At 43.3% G+C, this 17,795-nt stretch overlaps 1 protein-coding gene across 1 annotated transcript in view; it reads right to left on the bottom strand.

The window, feature by feature from the left end:
• KCNH5 (potassium voltage-gated channel subfamily H member 5) overlaps positions 1-17,795 on the bottom strand; it is a 151,800-nt gene that overhangs the window by 22,537 nt on the left and 111,468 nt on the right. Inside the window, exons 9-10 of the mRNA XM_059474554.1 lie at positions 17,231-17,483; positions 6,523-6,719 (exon numbers count right to left, since the gene is read on the bottom strand). Of these exons, the coding sequence (XP_059330537.1) occupies positions 6,523-6,719; positions 17,231-17,483 (450 nt within the window). The remainder of the gene's footprint in view (positions 1-6,522; positions 6,720-17,230; positions 17,484-17,795) is intronic.

Raw genomic sequence — 17,795 nt, 5'->3', positions numbered from 1 at the left:
CAGGACAGGACAGGAGAATCTACAACCATCATGTAATTCAATTGCCTGACCATTTCAGGGCTGATCAACGCTTACAGCTTGATCTTAAGGGCAATGTCCAAATGCCTCATAAACACTGATGGGCTGAGGGTATCGACCCTCTCTCTAGGAAGCCCATTGCAGTGTCTGACCATCCTCTCAGTAAATAAATGCTTCCTAATTTCCAGTAAACCTTTCCTGGAGCAGCTCTGAACCATCCCCACACATCCTGCCACTGGACCCCAGGGAGAAGAGATCAGCAGGTCTCTCTCTGCCCTGCCCCTCCTCAAGCAGCTGCAGGGGGAAATGAGGCCACCCTCAGCCTCCTTTTCTCCACACCAGAGAGCCCAAAGTGCTCAGCTGCTCCCCACACTCCTTCCAGGCCTTTCCCCAGCTTTGCTGCCCTGGTTCATTCAAGTTTCAATGAGTGCAGCCACAGCCAAGCAAGAGCAAACCTCTGTGCTCCCTCTGCTCCTCCAGGGAGAGGATTCACTGCACCTCATTTCCCACAGTCAGAATGACCTGAAGAGCACCCAGCAGAGATGACCTGAAGAAGTGATGAGTGTACAGCAGATGAAGCAGTGGCAGAAAGGAGAGGGAAAGGAGTGAGGCTCAGGGAAAAGAGTCCAGCTCTGTCACAGCCACAGAAGTGAGACAGCAAACCCACAGCAGCTCCTGCAGCACTCACTCTGCCCCAGCTGTCCCACCCCAGCTGGCAGGGACTGAACTTGAAGCTGCTGCAGTTCTCCCTTTCAATTTTTATGCTGCTCTTCTACCTAGCAAAGTCACACACAGTCCTCCAAGGACTCACTGCCTTGCTTTCAATGCCTTAAATTCAAATCCCCATGTCCCTGAAGAGGGGCAAAGACACAAGGAATTGCTCAGGGGAGCAGGAGATGGGAAGGAAGAGCAGCAGAAAAAACTCTGGCCTCAGATCTGTAATTCTCACTTGGAAGGATCCTTGGGGCTCTCAGTGGCAGGAGGAGGATGGCCTTTGCTGGGCTGTCTGTAACCACACAACTACAAACACACAAGGAATTGCTGCACTACCTGTACTGATAAATTCCTCACATGGATTTGGATTGCTCAGAAATTTCCAGCCCAAGACCACCAATCAACAATTTGGACAAGGTGAGTTTATTTGAAGGCTTGGAGTGGGCTCTTCCCACCCAAGCCCATTTGACATACATCTGTAGACACCATCAGAGGTGGTGTTAGATATAAATCAGTGGAACAGTCCTTTAGAAAATATTGCAATTGAGTATTAACATATCTGGAGAGAGTGGTGAATGAAATAAAGCTAAACAATAAAAATCTTCAGAAATGTTCCAAAGTGAAAGTCTTTCCAAGAACAATGGCAGCTGCAAAGTCACCTAAGATGTGAACAAAACAAAACCAAATTGACTTTTGAGGGTGTAACTTAACTTGCTTGGTAATCACACTAAACAGTGACTAAAGATAAACTATATCAATAGTGACTTAATTTTTTGGGATACCATGTTCATATAAAAGAAAAACAACCCGACTTAAAACCAGAGAGGGAGAGAAAAGGCCTGAGACAAGGACAATGCTGTGACCCCTTTCCAAGTAAGCAAGTCACTCCTCAGGACTGGTGGGGACTGTGTGTGAGCATCAGCTGGTGAAGTGCTAACAGCTCTGAACTCAGCTCCTGCAATTGTGAGCAGCTCAATTCAGAGCTCAAAATGTGTGGAAGTCCTCAGAGTCACCAGAACACAAGTGACCTGCAGGGGCAAGGGCTGATAGCTGAACAATGCTCTCTGCGTCTGCCATTCTGCATCAGGACTGTCACTAATACAGCACACCATTGCACCATTGGGAGGGTGTGGAAAATGAAAATAGGGATGGTGATTGAACCTTGGGACGACCTTCACTTTTAGGACATGTGAATGCAGAATTCAACTTAAAATAAAGCTTTTCTAAAAACCACATGACACAGAACTGATGAGTGATTCAGTCAAGAAACCATATGTGATGCATTAAAACCTCAAGCAAGAAAAGGAAGGCAATTTAGAAAGAAATTATTCTAATCTGAAGGAAAAAAGGAAAATAGGATGTGTGTGTTAACACAGTCTGATGGTCTTGCCTGCTAAAAAGCCCCAGAGATTCCGTGTGCTGGAGGTATTAGATAACATCAGCTCCTCACAGTGTTGTCCCTGGCTTTAAGAGCATCACAGGGAGAAAAAACCCGGGCTCCCCAAATGGGATTTCACTGCCTTAAAGGCACTCATCTCTCCTCATATCTCCTGGCTGGCTCTCAGCACACCTTCCAGGAGCAAACGCACCAGGGGTCAGGAACAATTGTCCTCTTTCCCTGACTCATTCCTTTAACACAGCTCATTCTGCCACAGCAGAAAGCAGCAGGATGTGACTGTGTGCCTTAAAAGCTGAAATCTTTGCTGTATGGAAGCACAGGAGAATTTTAGCAGTGATTTCAGCAGGGACAAGGTTTCATCTGGATTTTCCCCCGCGCTTGCACAGGCTGTGCTGGGCTGGCAGATCAGCAGAGGTGGTACATTAGCAAATGGAAGCAATGACTAGAAAAGGAAAAGAAAAAACCCAGAATGTGGCTGGAGCAGGGGCCATATGGAGGTAGGTAGGGCAGCACTTTTCCAGGACAAACATCCTTGTTCTGGTTCCTGGAAATAGCACAGCACAAGCACAGGAATGAGGTTGAGACGTGGGCATGGACAGCAGCAGGGGATCAAGACCACCCAAGGCCCTCAAAGCTTTCCAAATCCAATGCCAGGAAGCTCTGGAAGAACTGACTGTGCATGATAACTAAGTTGCATAGAAAATGAGAAACTTTTCTCCAGGATGGGAAAACCTATTTACAAACAGGCATCCCCAAAAATCCTGGGCATGTGTGCACCCCACAGCCCAGGCCACCCCAGATGGGACAACTGGAGCCAGGACTGGTGATCCCTCTTCCTCAGCCTTCTTTTGCTTGTTTTCTTGCTTTCATTTATCTCTCTCTTTCTCTGCTCCCTTTCACCCCACTCCTTTATCCAAAACCTGCTGTGTGCTTACACAAGGAGAGCAGGGACTAACTCATAAAAATTCCCATGCCAAGTGTGTAATTTACTAATGAAACTTTGCAAACATTTGCAGACCCCCTGACTTCTGTTGTTCTTTCAACCCAAAATTTCCACCCTGGTTGCTCACTTCCCTGGATGTTTGGATGCCACAGAGCCTCCTAAAAACCAGTCATGACTCCCCTCCTCAGGCCAAACTGCATGGCTCAAGCTTTCAGAGAGGGCCCCCTCCAGCTGTGTGAAATCTTGAGAGGCACTTAATGAATTAGATATTATTAATATTCTCTTCCAGCATCAGAAGGCAGTAATTAACTCTTTGAAGACTTATCCCAAACCCTGCTTTATTACTCAATCCTCAGAGGCAGCTATGTAATCTCATTGTGATTTTAAAGAATATCTTTTCAGAATAATTATTTTCCTTGATTGAAAACAGGAAAAAAAAAAAGGTTCAAAGTGCTGGGACTGCCTTGGAGTGTGCATTAGTGATGTCAGACATGCTGTAAAGATATCAGAGCACTAAACATGATATGCTGCAATACTTTTGCTGAGCAGATGCCTTAAGGAGGTCATTCAACATGCCAGGCTCTAAATGCTATTTGGGAGTGAGAAAACATTATTTTCCCACTTCAACAAGACTTTAGCTTCCCTGTCATGTGGAAATAACCTTTTGTGCTCAGTGCTATTATTAATTTATTAGCCTTTTGAACGTCTAAATGTTTTGCAGTCTGTGGACTGCATCAAAGTGCTGGCTGAGGGACAGGGCAGCACAAACACATGCTGTGTGCACCCAAATCCATGGATATGTGTTTCAAAGAGCAGACCTGGTGCAAGAACACTTCTGCCTATGTATTTTTGACTATGAGAACAGCCATATTCTCAGGCACGAACCCCCAAGGAGTTTATTTAAGTTATAATTAAATGTCAAACCTTATGAGTGATGACTATGTAGAAAAAAGTGCTAAGTATATATTTCTATAGAAATCAATTAAAGGAGACAATGATTTTCTTTCCATTTAGGCTCCATGACTCCAGCACAAGCTGCTGCAGCACAGTGCAGCTGTCAGCCCTGCCTCAGTGCCTGAACAATTGCTTTCTGTTCACCTGATGGACCTGTCCTGGATGGCACCGATTTTTCTCAGGGGTGAACTCACTGCCAAATGCTTCTGTGATTCCCAACAGGGAATCACGTATCCTTCCAGCACATAGGAGGTTTGAAACAATCCCCTGAATATCTTTATGTAACAGCACTTGGGTGGTGTTCCTGGTGTTGAATGTAGCATGATCTATTTTGTGCCCAGGAACAAAACACAGAATTTCTGCAAGCAGGCTCTGGCTGGGCACATCTGACTGCAATGCCAGGCTGCTTCCCAAACAGTTATTGACTGCAACTGCAGGAGACAGGTGGAGTTCAGCTGATGGACGTGAGGTATTTAAAAGTTACTTAGTTAGACTCTGTGAAATCAAAAGGGGATGGTTTTCCAATCCCAAACTGGGAACCCAAACTGGATCCTCCCAGAAGAACCATCCTTCATGGACTATGGAAGTGATTGGTGACTACCCTTGACATCATCACCCAATTTTTAATGAAATGAACTCTACTCTCCATGTTCCACATTGACAATAACCCTTCTCTGACTCTTCATCCACTCTCACATGCTGCCCACACATTCCCCCAAATAGCATTTCCTCTCCTTCTGCAAAATCCAACATTTTTTTAGGAATGCTGTTCCTTACTGGGAGTCCCCATGTCAAAGTCCATGTACCTGACACTGAGCTAAACAGCAGCTATACTGGCAACTGGAATTCCATTAGTTTCTCCTGGATGATTCCCCATGCCAGGGCCCTGTAGGAAAACCAATTTTTCTTTAAAAAATGAGGAAGAAATTCTGAGGAGAAAGAGAGAAAATTAAAAGAAATTCTGTTACAACTCCGCCAGGAGGCTACTCCCCATACACAGCCCTGGACTGCAGAGCTGAACTCCAGTACAGTGCCCTGTCAGGAATAGACATGTACATGTTTTTCTCAGGAAGCCAGCTGGAGTGACAGGTTCACAGTTTTAAGAAGGAAAGAATACATTTTGGTACAATACAGTGGCATTATCTTGTCCCATGAAATCACCATCAGCAGTGCCTGAGCAGAGCTGTCATTGCAGGGCAGTAGCTGGTGAGATGGCAAGAGGGGGGATGCTGAAGTCAAGGCTTGGAGCACTTCTCATCAACAGAGAAGTGATAAGATAGAAATCATGAACCAGCTTCCAAGCCCCAAAGCCCTCCTGAAGTGGAGCTAACAACCTCGAGTCAGAGGTAAGCTGACAAGCTGGAACCAAACCTGATTATAACTCAGCTCCTTCAGGCTCCAGCACAAACAGAAGGGCACTGTAATCCCATTGCATCTGCTTCTTGCCATGGGTATTTTGTGCCACACTTGGGGTATTAATGAGCACAAGTGATGCACAGAAATTGAAACCTCCTCAGAAAGCAACTCCAGTGGTTAGAGAGAAACTAGACCTAAGAAAGTAAAATTGTAGTTGTGTTGAAGTCCTCTTACTGCCGAGGCTGAAATGGTCATGTGAAATACTGAGGTAGCCTTGGTACATTTTCAGGTGTACCTTTCCTGCCCAAGGTACAGCTGCAGAAAAACATGTTTCAGCAGCTAGAGGATCACAGCTAATGCTCAGCAATCTATAAATCATTGTTATGAGATTTCTCTATGCAAATGAAATTTATATAACCCTCATCAATCGTAAAAAAAAAATCATAAAGATGAAATTTTGCAGCCGCAATGTGAATTAAAGGATCCCTTAACCTGTTTTCAAGATATGTCTTTATAGCTAATTAATTTTCAGATGGAGTGTTCTTTGAAAAGACTAATGGATAGTGAGCATTGCTGATTGATTATAAAATGAGCAGGAGGGTTTAAGAAGTGAGCTGTGAATGTAAAATCACTACCCAGCTTTATTAACTTTGCCATATTAAAATTCTAGACTATGCAACTGCGAGAAGCAGGTATTAATACAGCACCTTTGATGAGTGTATTTTATTTATTTAACATCAACAGATTTCTCTTAGTTGGTCTATAACATGGAGATCTATCAGATTGTCCTCTGAACTGTATCTTAGAGACTTCAACTTTGAGAAATCCAGAATCTGGATTCTATAAAATATAACTTTATACATTTATGCGATGGGGTGGAAAAAAAGCCAACAAAATGAAAGCCAGCAACTATGAAGAAAAGGAAAAGAAATGCAATCCATATGTCATCCTGCTAGGACTGCTCTCCAGAGCTGCAAATCTACAGGTAACTTTTATTGAGCCATCATTAACAACAGTGACAAGAGCATTTATCGAAAGGCCACTCAATCTGCCATGACCTGAAAACAACAGGAGGAAATGGGGGGCTGTTAAACACTGCAAGCACCTGGTGAGAGGAAGGGGAAAATAAGGAGCTTACCCTCTTCCTCAGATTGCAGGTGAGAGTGAGGTTCCTGGAGAAGGAATTGGCAAAAGCAGTGTAAAAGTCCAGCACTTTCAGCAAGGCTTCTCGCTTGATTATATGCAAATCGCAGTAGGTCAGAGCCCGAACGTTGGCACAGGCATGGGCCAGGCTGGTTTCCTTCCAGAAGATATCACCAAAAACATCACCTTTACCTGAAAAACAGCAGGGCAGATTTGTTAAAAGGCAATGCTTAGGCAGAGTTTCTCAGCACACAGATGATTTTTTCACAATCTGTCTTATGCTCCCAATTATCCCAACGCAAGCTCCCAGCCATGAAAACTAACAAGGGTAAAAGTTTTAAAATTAGCTGAGGTACTTGAGCATCCTTAGCAGGAGCCCCAGGTTTTTAAGGTATTAATAGATTGCTCTGTGAAGTGTCACAAAGCATAAGAGCCAGATTGTAAAGGTCTCCTTGTAACTGAGGATTCAAGTAATGGATTTTTCAAAGGCTACCAAATATAATGAGCACTTAACTAATGTTCAGGTGATTGAATACTTCAGATGTCTGTTCCCAAGTGATTTAGGAGTCCTGATCTTACAAAAACCTTCTGACATCTAGGTTCTTTCATCCTCATGGCTCTACAGTGAGGGGCAGAAGCCAGCTTCCAGGGCCCACGGACCACATTTTAAAGGACATTTTAACATTTTTAATTCAGTGTCATTGGTAACACTCCTTCTGGAAAACCAACCAAAAGTCTCACTGAGACTTTTAACTTTAAAATAATCACCTCTAAATCTTAAACACATCCAAAAGTATAGTTCTAAACCCAAATTCATCCATTTAAGTAGAGGCTTAGGCTTAAGTCTCTTATTTCAGTGTTTGCTGAGTAAGAGAGGGTTTGACACCTGAGACACTTACATGTATATTCCCCCTTAACCAAAGGGGAAAATTACACCTAAGGCCACCTCTGCAGTGTAGCAGGACAGCTGATTGAGGACTTGTGACTAGCTGTAGTCCAGTGCTATGGACAGAAGAGCTTCAGGGACTGGGAATTCTCTGACTTAGCCCAGTTTTCTTTCCTCTACAAGAATTCACATCCCTCAAACCTGTGCCAGACACCCAAGCAGGAGAAGAGTATGAGGACACCAGCTTCAAAATCACACTTCTGACCCAAGCAGAAGCCCAGCATGGGTGCAGGTTGGAGATATGCTTTCAGGTTTGGACCTTCTGGTTGTTCTGAGAAGAGGCAACAGAAAACACACTGAAGGATTCCAAAGCTGGCTCTTGCTGCCTGGGCTTGGCCAGGACCCTGGTGTGTGGTTTGTGGCTGACACCTCAAATCCTGAAGCAGAAACCATGGTACAAAGGGTATTTTTTTTGTTTCAGACCCCCAGAGATATCCCAGCTCTGTATTTCAGCAGTTATTTAAAGGGAACTCAGATCAGTCAGCCAGTGGCTATTGATTTCAGGCACCTTGAGCAGCCCCTTGGTGAAGGTTAGAGATGTTACAGTTTTGGCATAAAAAAGGTAATGGATTTTAGTATTTCCTCTTTTAAGAACTTTTAACATTTTGTTCCACTCTGTTGTGGAAACACAGACCAGAGGGATAATCTATCCAACCTTATTACTTTTCGGGCTCAGAGGTTCTATTTCTCTATTTCCATTTCTGGTTTTGGTATTGTATCAAGTAAAACATATCTAACATTTCTCAGGCAGAGTGAAATAACATGTGCAAGTCTTTATCTTCCCTTCTCTGTTTTTATTTTCCAAAAAATGTCTCTATAACAGAATCATCCCTTAGAAAGGTTATAACTGCTTCTCATTGAGCTGCTTTTGATTCTACATATTTTTATGTAATTAAATTTAACTACAATATATAACACAGCTGGTATAATTTATAAAACAAGGTGCTTTAAAATGTTTTCCTTAATACAGAGCATTTTATAGTAACATTATAATTTATCCAATGTACTGCTTTGAAATTACCTTTTGCAGTTAATTGTCCTTGTCTCTACTTAGAGTTCAAAACCCAGTTTACAGACATGCTCAGCAGAGTTACATAATTTATAGAAAACAGCCATCTCTGAAATGCAGAAAATTGCTTAATGGATTTGCTCTCTGAGGTGGACACAGGACAGAGCTGAGTCCTACTTTCAGTGCAGAGTGCAGTTAAAAGACAGTGGTTTTACCACTGAAATGTGAGCAAACCACTTGTTCTCTTTTCAAATTTAGGATAATATGTAGTTAATTTAACCAAGAGGTTGAAAGAAGTGGATGCTCACCCCAAAACTCAGGACAACAGTGTTGTTACAGAATCTGTATATAGACCATGGATAAATGAAATAATATTCATAATCTTGAGAAGATCTTGGTGTCCTTCAGTGTGGCAGGGATGTAGGACTGCACTGGTTGGGACTGAAAGGTTGGGACACAATGAACTGAATTTATTCACTCTTCCATGAGCCATCACTCACTGGATTTGAAGGGTGAAACTCTAAACTCCTCTTACATCGTGGTTAATACTACTCAGATAGTACTGAATCTTGGAAACCTTTAAGGAATCTTGAATTTGACATTTCCCACAAACAGTTCTGAGCTTGTCTGCTGGTTATAAATGTGCTAAGGAATGTCCAGAATGAAAACAAAACCTCCCAGATTCTCCAAAACAACGCCTCTTCTTTCATAAATACAGAGATTAATGCACTATACTTTATCCCTATTGACTGGAGTTCAATGTGCAGAGAGGTAATTTCTCACTCAGGACAAGATCAGAAGTTAGGAAAGGATTCTTTACTCAGTGTGTGGTGAGGCATTGAACAGGACGCTCAGAGAAGCTCTGGGTGCCCCATCCCTGAAATGCTCAGGGCCAGGCTGGAAGGGGCTTTGAGCAACTTGGTCTAGTGGAAGGTGTCTCAACCCATTCCACGATTCTGAGGGTAATTTTACACATTGCAACTAAATAAAAACAAAAATTTTATGGTTGCAAAACAGCAAACTTAACTGGTTAGGTCTGACACAGCCACCCAGAGACACAGACAAGAATTTTTCACTTGCAGGGGATGTTCAGTGCTCCAGGGGAAGTGCTGCTGGGGCTGAGCTGGGAATGCAGAGGTGGATATTTATGCAGCCTGCAGAATTTCCAAAGATTCTCTAGAGATTTATTGAGGCCTTAGTACATTCCCTCCCGAATCTGACCTGTCCTGAGTCGTGAGCACCTCCTGAATGGAGGCAAACCCCTCCCAAACCCCCTTCCCTCTGGGAAACCCTCCTGCTCCTTCTCACAGTGCCCAAAGCATCACTGGAAGAAGGAATGCTCTAAATTAGAGTGCAAGGGAAATACTTGCATACATTTTACACATCATAGAATCATAAAATCCTTTGGGTTGGAAAAGACCTCCAAGATATCAAGTCCAACCCTTAGCCCAGCAATGCCAAATCCACACTAAAACATGCCCCTAAATGCCACATCTACAGAATCATGGAATCATTGGGCTGGAAAAGACCACTAAAATCATAAAAATTCAGATTTTTGCAACAAGAGGACATGTGAAGGGTGTTGGTGGCAGGCATAATTTTTGCTGAAATACCAACATTGTTATCATTCTAAATACTATGTATGTGTGTCTGTACATAAAATATACATATATATTCATGCATATTCACATAAATATATTCAGGGACAATCAGATGGTATGCAGCTGTCAAGATATTTCTATGCACTGCTCTATCTTCTATATTCGGATGACCTTGCCAAATAGATTTGGGGGGGACAGATGTTCTCTGCAGCCTTACACCATGGACTGACCTGCCAATTTGCCAGACAGGAATTCATGCCTGGACCTTTCAGGTAGAAAAAATTTTAAAGGCTTTATGGAACCCTCCAGAGCTTGCAGATGGAATGAAACACTCAGAAACACTCTGTTTAAACAACATCTCAGAATCCACATGTGTATTTATGCAGAGACAAAATTTATCCTCTTTCAGATGGGGACAGAAACTGAGCTAATAAATATCCTAGCAGAAATAAGAGCTTGATGGATCCTTTGGAAGAAAGTTTAGGCAGGCAGTTAAAGAATAAATCCTTGGTGGGAAATAGCACTGGGTAAAAACACATAAAGGAGACCAAGTCTTCTTAAGGAGGCAGTTTTTTGTGCAGTCTTAGCTAATAAACCAGCTACCCTTTAACCATTTGAAAATATCTCCAAAGCCTCATCAGTCACGCTAGCACGAGCCAGACATGATGAATGATGTTGGCTCTCCATCAAGATGCACTCAAATCTTACACTGCTCATGAAAAGCAAAGGCTGATGTTGCTTGAAGATCAGTAAAACTGTACCACAGAGAGAAAATGCTCATCCAATCAACTCAAGGGCCAAATACCATGAAGTGATGGCAGCATGCACACAAGTGGAGGTCATAATTACATCTATTGGTGTCTGTATTCATAAAAATTCATATTTCTGTGTATCTGCAGTGAAACTTCCTGCTGCAGGACCAAACTGATGTAGAAACCAAATGAGCAGGGAGTGAATCAGCTCCTGTCACCCACAGCAGCTCTGAGATGGGTCAGTGAGCAGTTCTGCATCTCCTCACCATGGCACACTGAGACTGGTAGCACAGGTTTACAAAATGATGCAGTATATTCATGGGATAAAATCCATCTGTGGCTACTAAACACAAAAGATCTCCCTCTGGGCGAAATACAATCCAGTGGAGGGTTGGAAACATTCTGGGGAAGCATCACAGTTTCCTTACTTCACCTTCCTACTTTCTCCTGCACTTCTGCTATTGAACACTTTTGGAGACAGGCTGCTGGGCTGGCTGAATTTTTGGGTGTCCTGGTTGGAGACAAATTTGGGAGGAAACAAATCTGGGAAAAATAGGGGATACCAGACCGTAAAGTCACTCCAAGACATTAGGCTTAGCTGAAATGATGGTTTCTGCCTAAAGAGGGTGTCTGGAGAAGGTGATGCAGTGGTGCAAATCCATCAGGTGCACTTCCCATCTGAGACATCACAGCCAGCACAGCCCAAGATGTGCAGAGGTGATACCAAACTGTGAGAGAGGTCTTCTTGCCCCTGGGAATGTTCTAGCCTCAACTTCTTCTGGGGCATCCAGAAGGGCCAGAACTTCCTTGAAAATCAGACCAGAGCTGATCACTGAGCTGCACATAAACCCACCTCTATGACACTGCACATGAGAGGGCAGAATGACAGAAGAAAACAGCATTTCCAGCCTCTGAGGCATTGTCAAACAGCCACTAAAGCAGCAATGACTGTGCCAAAACCCTGCTCCGTGCTGGCAAAGGTACTTTGCATTATTTAACGCAGTGCAACCTTCCCCATCTGCACCTGGAAACACAAAGGAATTACCTTTCTTCCAGCATTCAGAACAGCTGCAAGCAGGGCCCAAAGTCCAGAAAGATTTTGTGCAAGTATCATCACTGCCTCACATCCTTCTAGAAGCCCCAGCTCCTGGAGACAGGTTATTTCCATTTTGATTTTATACAGAAATAAGTTTCTATCTTTCCTGACTGAGGAAATAAACCTGAAAGCATGACCATTTCTACCACCTTGAAAACTCGTAGGGCAAATCAGATTGCCTCAAACTGTTAGTCTGATTTAAAAGAATTGTACCACACGATTTTTAAATAGTTTTCCTATTCTTGTGCTGGCAAGACTTTCAAGTTTTGGCAGTGAAGCATGCAGGTCTAATTCAAAAACATATCAATTCAGAGAAAGGAATCTTTCAGACTCTGGAGGCTGTGGATCAAATCTGTATCACACTAGCTGGCACTAAATTAAGACTGATGTTTCTTATCATAATTAACCATCATGCAGAGACACAAAAATATATTAAATTTACAAAACAATATGAAAAATTCAGGTTTGTCAGCAAGAACTAATGACACTTTTGAACAAGCATCAGTAGGACTAAATCTTACAACAGTAATGCAGATGTCAACCCAGACCTGGAAGATCTGACTGCTTCCAAGGCACTTAAGGAGAACTGCACAGCGCAAACCAGCAAATCACACTTGTTTTCAGACCAGTAACCCTTCATATTTTGCAAAATACTTTCAGATTCAGCACTTAAAACCCAGCCTAAATCACATTAATTATTTCAGTTCTGCTAGCTGAAAAAACCCCAACCCTTTTCTTTATGATTCATTTTCCTCTTAGTTAATTTAGAGCTTTAACTCATTGGAACACAGGGGATTTTCCTATAGATGAAATAGGACACAGCCTGTTCTGTAAATTGCTACCAGGTGCATGCTACTAACCTGGGGACATGTTCACAATTAGTCTGCCTTGGTCGACTTCACATGGAAAACCACACAAAAGTTCTGTATAAATTAACAAGAGCTGATTTGACACAGGGGCCAATTCTGCCACCCTCATTCCACTTGAGAAGAAACCCAAGCTGCAACTAAACAAATTAAAATCAGGCAATTAGCCACTAATACTGTGAGATGGAACTGGACTAGCAGGTTTTCATGTCACAAAGTGCACCACATGCACACTCGTTCCTGTCCTGCACAAAGTACATGCCCAGCTGCTCTGGCATGGAAATTCAAAGTGCTGCTGCATGGATACCAAATATCATCTTGCTAATGCCATGGATAAGAGCTATGGAGCTCCTGGGACTCCTTCTCACCCAAATGGGAGCTTCTACTTGCTCTTCCTCTAAAGAACTTTTCTCTGTGTGATTTGGTGGGAGATCTTTTATCAATCTTTTGATCTCCAAACACAAGTTGCATTAAGAGCAGAAAAAGACTCATCCTGATTTTCACCTGCCATACCAAACTCAAGAAACTTGCTTTACTCCTCTCATACTGCATCATATCCCCTTCCCAGATTAAAAAAAAAAAAATGGAAATAATTAATGAAGCAGACCTTTAATAAGGTCTGTTTTTTCTAGCAGCAATTAACAATGGGTTACTCTGGAATTATATGCAGAACATGCTGCGAATTAACATAAAGGCAAATAACTGAATACTATGGGATCAGGACCCTAAGTTGTGGCTGAAACGTGAACTATTACATTTATATTCATTTTGATTTGACTATCATACTGAGTTCACTCAGCAGCAACCCCCACCAGGATTTCACTGCTCAATATATTTTTATCGCTATGCAGCTTGAGCAATATTTTTGATCAATTCCTACAATCAACATCTGAACGCAGCAGACCATTATTTTTCTGCTGAAAAAACAACTTCTTTAAACCTTGTTAATCAATATGCCCAGTTTAAGTTACTGCACAACTTAACCAGCCAGCTGTGCAAATAGCAGGAGCTGGGAAGCAACTTTCAGAGCCACTTGGATGGCACTGCCACCGATGTGTAACTCCTCATCAGGAGCAAATTCAGGTTAATGGCAGCAGGGTGAATGATGAGGTGCCCTCTGGTAGCTGATGCCTCTTCTCATTAGCCTGGGGACTCCAAACCCCTGGTCCTCCCTGAGATGCTTTGCTGGTAACACCTCCCTGTGCAGAGCAGTGCCAGTTAAATTGTTTACTCCTGCTTGAGACGGTGGAAAATTACTGACGTGCCTTCTCAGGGTCACCTCGCTTGCTGGGAAAGTTTGGATAATTAGAGACAAGACTGTTTGCCCTTCTCCACTCTGCTGGCAGCTGCAGATGAGTTATGTTAAAATGTCTGTGTCTCCTTTTCCCCAGTGTAGCAGCACCCCAGCTCTGCACATGGAGAGCTCCCTGCTCCAGCCAGGACCTGCAAAAGGTGGGACACTGCCCTCAGAAAGGAGAAGTAACTAATGAGGAGAACATAATGGGGCACCTGGATAGCTCCTTTAATGAGTCCTAAAAACCGCAGGTCTGCAATTGGAGTCATTCTCTCACTGTTAGTGTTTCTATAATGCTGATTACTGCAGTGGCTGTGCCTTTAATTATCCACAAATGAGAACAAAACCAAAACTGGGGGGAGAACCAAATATCACAGTGCTGCAAGTTGTCCTGTTAATCACCAGGCTCCACCTGATTTCAAGCACAGGGAACACCAAAGCTGGCACTGCTGAGGCAGGAAGAAAGCTGCTGAAAGGAAGGATGGTTGTTCCATGAAGGTGGAAAAAAAGGAAAGCACCTGGAGAGGATGCCAAGTCTCCTGAGGACACTGTTTCTGCAGGCAGGGAGGCTGGATGTGACAACTCACCCTGGCTGGAGGCAAGGGAACACGATAAGGGAAGATGGACAAAAGGAAAAAGCAGCAAAACCCATGGAGTGATTCATGCCAGCACCTGAGGGAGGATGAAGCCCTGCACTTTGAATGGAAGCACGAATGTCAGAGATGGGATATGATGGTTCTTAACCTGTTATAATGTCCCTACCTGACTCACTTCTCTTAGATATTCCACATTTAAAAATACTTCAGCCCATCCATCTGTGGGTAAGCATGGTTGAAAAATAAACAAAACACCCCTTCTCCCTCTCCTTAAGTAAGGCAAATCACACACTACTGTATTAAACCACATTGCACTATTATATCATCTGTGAGGAGCAGAGGCTGCAGACAGAATGTCCTGTTCATTCCTGCTCTCATAGAGGAAATTAGTAAGGACAAGTTTCCAAAGGATACTTATTGCATTTCCTCTACTCTAGGTCACTGTTGTGAGGTGGAGAAGATGGACAGACTGGCAGCACAATCCTGCAAGTTGACTTTCCCTGGGAAAACCAGAGTGGCAGCAGATGCTTGGAGCATTCAAAGCAGGTACTGAGGTTTTCCCATTAGTCAGTTTTTTTAAACCTGGTCTCCCCCTTAGGCAAATTCATGTTCCTTGTGCTTGAACTTCTCAAGGCAGAAAAGATCAATAAAAATTATGTTTTTCACTGTCTGATCTCAGTTGCTGTTTCAGGTGCCACAGCTGCCACTAGAAATGGCTTTGCAGCTACATCTGGGAGAGATTTTCTTCCATAAGTGAATTTTTAGTACAAAATATCCCATAATTATTCAGTTCACTATTCTGCCAAATAATCTGTCAGAGCATGAAAAAACTCTTCAGTGTGTTCTAAGACTAGAGGAAGCAGTTTATCTTGCTTTAAGTTACATTTACACGTTCTGCCAATCCCTGTAGTACATGATGAACACAGCTCTGAGTCATGGAAGAATTGAAAGCGCTTTTGGTAATTAATGGTAATTAATTTAACCAGATATGGTTAAAATTCTCTCTGGTCAAATGGGAATTAACATAGGTACTAGACTTAATACATCTAAAATGTAGAAACAAAAAGTTCTTACTGTCTTGTCATTCCAAACACACAGTATTCATTAATAACTGCAATCAAGTTTTGCATGTAATCCAAGAGTGATAGCTCTTGGTTCAGTAAATTACATATTTATTGTTTTCATTGTAAAAACCATTTATTTGTTTAAATACTGCTACTTCTTCTTAAGCCTTTTGTTTTTTAAATAACTGTAAGCAAATATAAGATATCATCACTGAGATTAATTATAAAAATGAAATGGTCCAGTGAGCTGGAATACAAGGAATAATTTCCTATGGAAATTGTTGATTTAGGAGCTTTTATCATAATGACTTCATGTCAGAATATGGAAACAGATTCATTCTTACACTAAATCTCTCTTTTTTAAAAACTTAGTGTACAGTAGAGTACAGAAAGGTGCAGCAGGATTTCCATAGAGCATGGATGTGAGTTTTCCTGAGCTCCTACTCCCGCTGGGAGAATCCAAGTGATGCCCTGGGGGAGCTGTTCCCATTCAGCCCCATCCACACTCTGCCCAGTCCCACCCCATCCCAGGCACACACACATTTTTAGGGAAATTCAGGAGCCCACTGGAGCTACCCTTAGAGGGAAGAAGCAGCACAGAGCTTCAGTGGGGTCTGACAGCTGCCCTAGGACCAGGAACCTGCTGGATTTGCCCTCAGGGAGTGACAGCTCCACCTTATGAGAAGGCAAATATTCAACAGGATATGAGTTCTACAATAAATGGGCCTATTTGAAACAGGCAAGACAGGCTCTGGGTAGTTTTTTCTGCAGATGCAGAGCCACCAGTTTTCCTCCACATAGTTCTGCCTCTGAGGAGGATTGCTGCCTCCACAATGGCACTGACCACTCAGTCCCACCAGGTGGGAAACCTTTCCCAGTCCCATACAAGCTAATGAGGGTCTGCACTGGGCTATTTTCCAAAACCAGACAGCACAGTGGAGTGACAGGCTGATTTATCTAAATTCCCCCATTACTCAGAGTTCTCATGACTGTGGTTTGATACACAGTGTAACCCCATCCCTTTGCAAAGTCAGATCAGACTTATTTTCTGTAAAGCCAGCTCACTACAAGCAAAAATTATGCCTCTTTGCAGAGACTGTTTGCAGGTGTTATTCTGGGCTAGAACACAAAAAATGAAAATCCCAGTGTGAAGGTTAATGTGGAAATACTCCTGAGGAAGTAAGATAAAACAATGAGCATTTCCTCAGTGTCAAACATGTCAAGCACACAGATGCCATTCTCCTCTGCTCAGAGACACTGTAGCTGTGCCCAGTGAGCCATCCTGGGCAGAAAGAGCACTCCCAATGGCATAAAACATGAAGGATTTGCTTCTAGAGAAGGATCTCTGGAGGCACAGCATCTCCATCTTATGACAACTGCTACCTTCCTGTAGTCCCAGCTGATTTTAGGCAAGACTCGTTAATATTCAAACCTCAGCAGAAGGAAAACACGCACAGACCACAGCAGAGATCACAGTACCTAAAATAGCCACCACCTCGTCGTCCTGGATGACTTCCAAGGACCCTGAGACCACAAAGCAGAGGGCATCAACGCTTTCCCCAGCGTGGTAGATGAGGTCCCCCGGGGCACAATGGATGGTCTGGAACTCCACGGCCAGGGCTCGCAGGCAGCCGTCGCTGGCCAGCCGGAAGGCAGGGTGCTCGTTGAAAACCTTCCTGTTGAGGTGCACGCAGATGTCTGCTCTCATGTCCTTGGGGCAGATCGACAGGACCTGGGCGAAAGAAAAGATGGAAAAATAATCAGCAGGACATGCGACATCAAGACCACTGCTGTTTGATATAAACCGGGTGGGTGGGTGTGAAGATGTGCCTGGGGGGATCTTGAAATCCATCCATGCATCCATGCATCCATCCATGCATCCATGCATCCATCCACCCATCCATCCACCCATCCATCCACCCATGCATCCATCCATCCACCCATCCACCCATCCACCCACCCATCCATCCATCCATCCATCCATCCATCCATCCATCCATCCATCCATCCATCCATCCATCAATGTATCCATTCATCCATCCAT

This window comes from Ammospiza nelsoni, chromosome 6, assembly GCF_027579445.1.
Source record: "Ammospiza nelsoni isolate bAmmNel1 chromosome 6, bAmmNel1.pri, whole genome shotgun sequence".
Lineage (NCBI taxonomy): Eukaryota > Metazoa > Chordata > Aves > Passeriformes > Passerellidae > Ammospiza > Ammospiza nelsoni.
The sequence above is the reverse complement of the archived record's forward strand: the minus strand, read 5'-3'. Positions and strand labels throughout refer to the sequence as shown.